This window comes from Populus trichocarpa, chromosome 12 (assembly GCF_000002775.5).
Source record: "Populus trichocarpa isolate Nisqually-1 chromosome 12, P.trichocarpa_v4.1, whole genome shotgun sequence".
NCBI classification, from domain to species: domain Eukaryota; kingdom Viridiplantae; phylum Streptophyta; class Magnoliopsida; order Malpighiales; family Salicaceae; genus Populus; species Populus trichocarpa.
In genome coordinates this window covers 9,292,300-9,298,071 of record NC_037296.2, presented here as the reverse complement: position 1 = coordinate 9,298,071, position 5,772 = coordinate 9,292,300, and the positions used below count along the sequence as shown (strand labels likewise).

The 5,772-nt window shown below is 35.3% G+C and overlaps 1 protein-coding gene across 1 annotated transcript; it reads left to right on the top strand.

Moving 5' to 3' along the window:
• Nucleotides 1-1,935: 1,935 nt before the first annotated feature.
• On the top strand, nucleotides 1,936-5,245 carry LOC7483444 (protein NRT1/ PTR FAMILY 4.6). The gene is made up of 5 exons (XM_002318574.4): nucleotides 1,936-2,093; nucleotides 2,190-2,295; nucleotides 2,452-2,669; nucleotides 3,585-4,025; nucleotides 4,118-5,245. The coding sequence occupies exons 1-5, from the start codon at nucleotides 2,091-2,093 to the stop codon at nucleotides 5,105-5,107; spliced, it is 1,758 nt and encodes a 585-aa protein (XP_002318610.3). The 5' UTR covers nucleotides 1,936-2,090; the 3' UTR covers nucleotides 5,108-5,245.
• The last annotated feature ends 527 nt before the right edge of the window (nucleotides 5,246-5,772 follow it).

The following is a 5,772-nucleotide window of genomic DNA, read 5'->3' as shown; positions in this document are numbered from 1 at the left end:
AAGTCTAGTGCTAGTTACTAGAAATAATACCCTGGTGAATGGGCAAGCCTTGAAAAATTATTTTCTGGTTACTGGAAATAATGCCTTAGTGAATGGGCAGTTATTGGAAATAATGCCCTTGTGAATGTGCAGTTACTGGAAATAATGCCCTGGTGAATGGGCAAGCCTTGAAAATTATTTCCTGGTTACTGGAAATAATGCACTGGTGAATGGGCAAACCTTGAAAAATTATTTCTTGGTTACTGGAAATAATACCCTGGTGAATGGGCAAGCCTTGAAGATCATTTCCTGATTACTGGAATTTATGCCTGGTTGAATGGCCATGTTAAGAAAATTAATTTACAAATTAATGGGATAATCACTCGATGTAAAATAGATTAATTGTAAAACTTTGAAGTTAAATATGCTGTTTTGTGGGAGACACTCCTGATATTTTTATTTTAGTAGATTTATCCCTATGTCTAGAAGAGAATTTATGAAATTAAAAATTTCAAAAAGAAAATAAGACAATTTATTCTATGATATGAAAGTCACTTTAATGTATATGAATAATTAGTCCTTAATCAATTACTTATTGAAATATACAATTGTTTTAATCATGTTTAATGCGATTATATTTTTAGATACATCGCACTCTAGATCTGGAAAGTAGATGCTTGGATAAATAATTTTGTTATGTGATTAATGTAATTGGAAGAACTAATATTTTGTTGTAATATACTTCCATATCTAAAATTGTAATGTTTAACTTATTATCTTATAATGTTATTATTATTAAGTTGAATTATGGTTGGTTGTATATATATTTGAGCACAAATACTTAAAAAAAAAGACGATGCATGTTAAGAATTTATTAGTTTTATTATAGTGTTCTATAGAAAATAGAATTGAGATATTGAAATATGCTTGAGTTTTTTAAGTCCAAATGATGGGACGAATATTGTGATTGATGTTACAGGTTGAGAAATGATTGAGTCGATAACTTGGTATCTAAAAAATACAAAGAAAACTCTGCCGAAATTTCAGGAAAATTATATATATATATATATATATATATATATATATATATATATTATTTTTTGTTGAATAATAAATAAAAGTCATACAATGGATATCTATATAATAGCCGAAACCTAATAAATAAGGTATGAATATTTAAATCTTTTACTCGATATGTAACAGTCTCAAATTGTAAACTCAAAATATATAAGTCATACAATGGATATCTATATAATAGCCGAAACCTAATAAATAAGGTATGAATATCTAAATCTTTTACTCGATATGTAATAGTCTCAAATTGTAAACTTAAAATATATAATATATATTTATAGTTATCAAATTATATATATATATATATATATATATATATATATATATATTCATTTAAATTAGTTTAGGTTAATATCCAACGATTTAGGGTTAAATCTTCATCTCTTATACTACCATTACCAAATTATATATATGATTGTGGGATGTGGGACATCAGAAATGGACTCTGACTTTTACCTTCAAATAGTGGCACCGTCCCATTATAAGATGTTACTGTAAGGGGCTGTGGGGCACCTGTTTGTTTAATCCTTTATGACCTTGCGTACCTAGAAACTTCAAGTATGGCCGACGAGTATACATTGTTTGCTGCAATGCGGGCAATCATCTAGCATCACAGTTCATTCCAAGTTATACATCATATCTACCTTTAGATTTACAAACCAAAACCAGGATACTATCTTCATAAACTGATAATATAAAGTTTGGATCGATAAGAATAAGTTGGACGAAATTTACATGGGTAAGAGGGTTTGATTCTTCAATGCGCCCCGATATTTGTTTTCGGGTAGGATAAGTGATCCTGAGAAAAGCAAACCTTCCCTCCCTTTCTTCCTTCTCTTTGATATAGGATGAAAACGTCGACATCAACAACGTAAAGGGAAAATGAAGAATCATTTTCATCGAGTCTAGACCTTTCTCCTTGGGTTGGACCACCATTTTCTCAGCCTATAAAAGGACACCATACACCAGAAGTATTTCTTTAGCCAAGGGTGATCCTATATAAAGCTTCTCATAGCTGCAAAAATTTGAAAATAGAGATGGTAAGATTTCGTATAACTCTACTCTCTCTTCCTTTTTGTCTTAGCTTCACTGCTCAGTTCACCAGGGTTATTAATTCCTTTTACCCATTGTTGTAGGATGAAGCACACATGTTGAATACTTGTGAAGGTTACGTAGACTGGAGGAACAGACCTGCCGTGAGAGGTCGGCATGGTGGAATACTTGCTGCCTCCTTTGTCTTGGGTAGTCACTCAATTACCTCATGCTTCTTTTTGTTACTGTAACTATTTGAGAACCTTAAGTGAACTAATAAAAACACGACTTACAGTCTGCACTTATAGATGAATATTTACATACATACATACATACATACATAATTTCTTGTATTGAAAATCACAGTTGTGGAGGTTCTGGAGAATCTAGCATTCCTGGCCAATGCAAGCAACCTTGTTCTTTACCTCTCCATGTACATGCATTTTTCCCCATCCAGCTCGGCCAACGTTGTTACCAATTTCATGGGCACAGCCTTTCTCCTTGCTCTACTTGGTGGCTTTCTAGCAGATGCTTTTTTTACCACCTATTACATCTATTTGATCAGTGCTTCAATAGAATCCCTGGTAAGATTCTTAAAAAAGTTTTAGCTGTTTATATTTGTATTGAATCTCCCTGCATAGTTTCATTTTTCAATAGAAACTAGCTAGTTTCTGCCATCCATTATGCAACATAAATGTTATCAATGGAAACTATATTAACAGTCAACATTTTGGCTACCAATGAGTGGCGTCGCAAGTAGGGAACTGGTTGAGAGAGCATCTATCAATTTGCCTGCCATTTCCCTTTCAAGAGTACCATTTAGTGGAGGGTCAGGCACAAGAATATCTCCTGAGTTTTTCAAGGATAGGCCATAAAACGACCTGACCATGCCCAAACATGTGCCACTGCCAATCGTATTGCTTCAATGTTGTTAACTTTATAGATGGTACTGGAACAAATCTATGCCCTACCGGATAATTAATCTCCTGACCCACCGTTGAAAAAATGTCCATGTTTCTTAGAAGAACTTGATACTTCCGACGACTGTAAGGACACAAGAAAGCTAGAATCGTCCAATCATGCACCTAAAACAACAAGGTAAAATGGCAACTTGTACCCTAGTAAAGTTTGATTGATTTCTAGAACAGAAACGAACACTTCGGAAATGACAATAAGATAAGTGACAGTTTGACGCACGTATGTAATATTTTGTGTGAAAATCTGATTGTTAGAAAAGAAAAGACGTAATCAATGATCCTAACACTCTCTTCTTCAATATAGTAAATTGTAAGACCTAGTGAAAATAAGCCCTCAATCTCCTCAACTTCAGCCTACAAGTTGTTCAAATTCAGTGTCACAGCAACAAACATAGCCAGACTGCAGAAAATCTTTTCGTAGCCTTGCTAGTTTTTCTTTTCTTATCAATCCTCACTCGTGAGTGCGTTTAAAGATTTCCACAACAATTCAAGATCTTTAACTAACTATGATCTGCGGAACAGGGTATGTTAGTGCTTACAATTCAAGCTCGTGTAACCTCGTTGAAACCACCACCATGCTTTTCAGCGAGCACCAGTATCTCATGCGAGCAAGTTGATGGCAGGAAAGCATTGATGTTGTTCGCAGGCCTCTACCTGGTGGCACTCGGTGTTGGAGGGATAAAGGGTTCTCTTCCCCCACATGGCGCTGAGCAGTTTGATGAGAATACTCTTCAAGGAAGAAAGCAGAGATCTGCATTCTTTAACTACTATGTATTCTGCCTTTCCTGTGGAGCTTTGATTGCAGTGACTCTAGTGGTATGGGTTGAGGACAACAAAGGATGGCAATGGGGATTTGGGGTTTCCACTGCAACTATACTTCTCTCTATCCCAATCTTCCTCATCGGCTCCCCAGTCTATAGGACCAAAGTTCCTATAGGAAGTCCCATCACAACTATATTCAAGGTAAAAATCCAGATAGAACACAGTATAAAACCCTTTCATGCTGCAAAATAAGAGCTAGGCAATCTTAACCTTTTTCCCCTTTCTCCCCGTAGGTTCTCGCTGCAGCGGTTTACAGCACCTACAAATTCAGGGATTCTAGCAATTCTGCCATTGGAATGGACACAAGCAGGACATCCTATACCACAGAAACCAGTGAGGGAGAAGATAGAAATACGAAACGAAAGGAACTAAGTCAAACTCCAACAGAAAGCCTCGAGTTTGTTAACAGAGCAGTCAAGAACAAGACAGTCAATCCAATGCTAGAATGTACAGCTGAGCAGGTGGAAGAAGTTAAGATAGTGCTAAGAATCCTCCCCATCTTCATGTCTACTATAATGCTAAACTGTTGCCTGGCTCAGCTTTCCACATTTTCTGTCCAGCAAGCATCGACCATGAATACCAATCTTGGCTCCTTAAAAGTCCCACCAGCATCTCTTCCTGTTTTCCCTGTTATATTCATCATGATCCTGGCACCAATCTATAACCACATCATCATTCCATTTGCGAGGAAAGTGACAAAATCCGAAATGGGGATAACTCATTTGCAAAGAATAGGGACAGGGCTAGTCCTATCCGTCGTGGCAATGGTAGTGGCAGCCCTGGTGGAAATGAAGCGAAAGAGAGTAGCAGCCAATTCTGGATTAGTAAATTCAACAAAACCTCTACCCATCACATTCCTTTGGATCGCATTGCAGTACTTGTTCCTGGGATCAGCTGATCTTTTCACATTAGCGGGCATGATGGAATTCTTCTTCACAGAGGCCCCAAAAAGCATGAGATCTTTGGCCACATCTCTATCATGGGCCTCACTAGCCATGGGATACTACCTCAGTTCTGTGCTTGTATCTCTGATCAACACAATCACAGGTAGGTACCGAGACACGCCATGGCTCTTTGGTAGCAACTTGAACAAGTATCGCCTGGAGAGGTTTTACTGGTTGATGTGCATACTAAGTGGATTAAACTTGTCTCATTATCTCTTCTGGGCAAGCCGCTACAAGTACAAGTCCATGAGAAAATCCCTTTCTCAGCCTAACAATTAGTAATGCAATTAATTAGTTAATATAATGAATTAGACTTTCCATTCTTGTCTGTTATTTTAGGGAGACGAGAGAGAGAGAGAGTCATGGTGTTTAAGATCCTGAAATTCTATTACTATATATTAATTAATTAGTAATTTATATCCTTTTGCAAACCAAATTTGTCTCCCTATCCTACTTATACAACTGTTTGAAAATCCTCAATCGAAAATTAAAATGCAAACCCAATATTAAAAATATGATGACGACGACGACCTTTTTTTTTCAAATTACACATAGTAAAGAGCTTTATCAGGAACGAAAACAAAACAAATTGTAATAATAATAAAATTTAAGTTATGATTTTTATTTTTTTCCAATAACTATTTCCATTGATGAATTGGTCTCATTTTTCTCAAAAATATATTTAAGATTTTAATTGTATTTATAGGAAAACAAAATATAACATTCAAAACTTTGAAGATTTGCCAGAATTATCTTCATTTTCAGTTAACAGTCGTTGTGGTGATTTAATAAAGTGGAACTTTTAAGTATATATTAAGTGTTCTTGTGTTTTGAGGAGTTTAATTCAACTGGTTAAATTCTAAATTTGTTTTTTAAAAATCACTAATTTAAATTCTATAAATTTTAGGATCACTAGAAATTTACATAATCGTTAACTTTAAGAC

Bases quoted from the DNA above. Each gene is read 5' to 3' on its own strand.
- LOC7483444 (XM_002318574.4), top strand. The intron at 2,670-3,584 runs GTAAGATTCTTA...TCTGCGGAACAG, and splicing joins GTGCTTCAATAGAATCCCTG to GGTATGTTAGTGCTTACAAT. The intron at 4,026-4,117 runs GTAAAAATCCAG...TTCTCCCCGTAG, and splicing joins CCATCACAACTATATTCAAG to GTTCTCGCTGCAGCGGTTTA.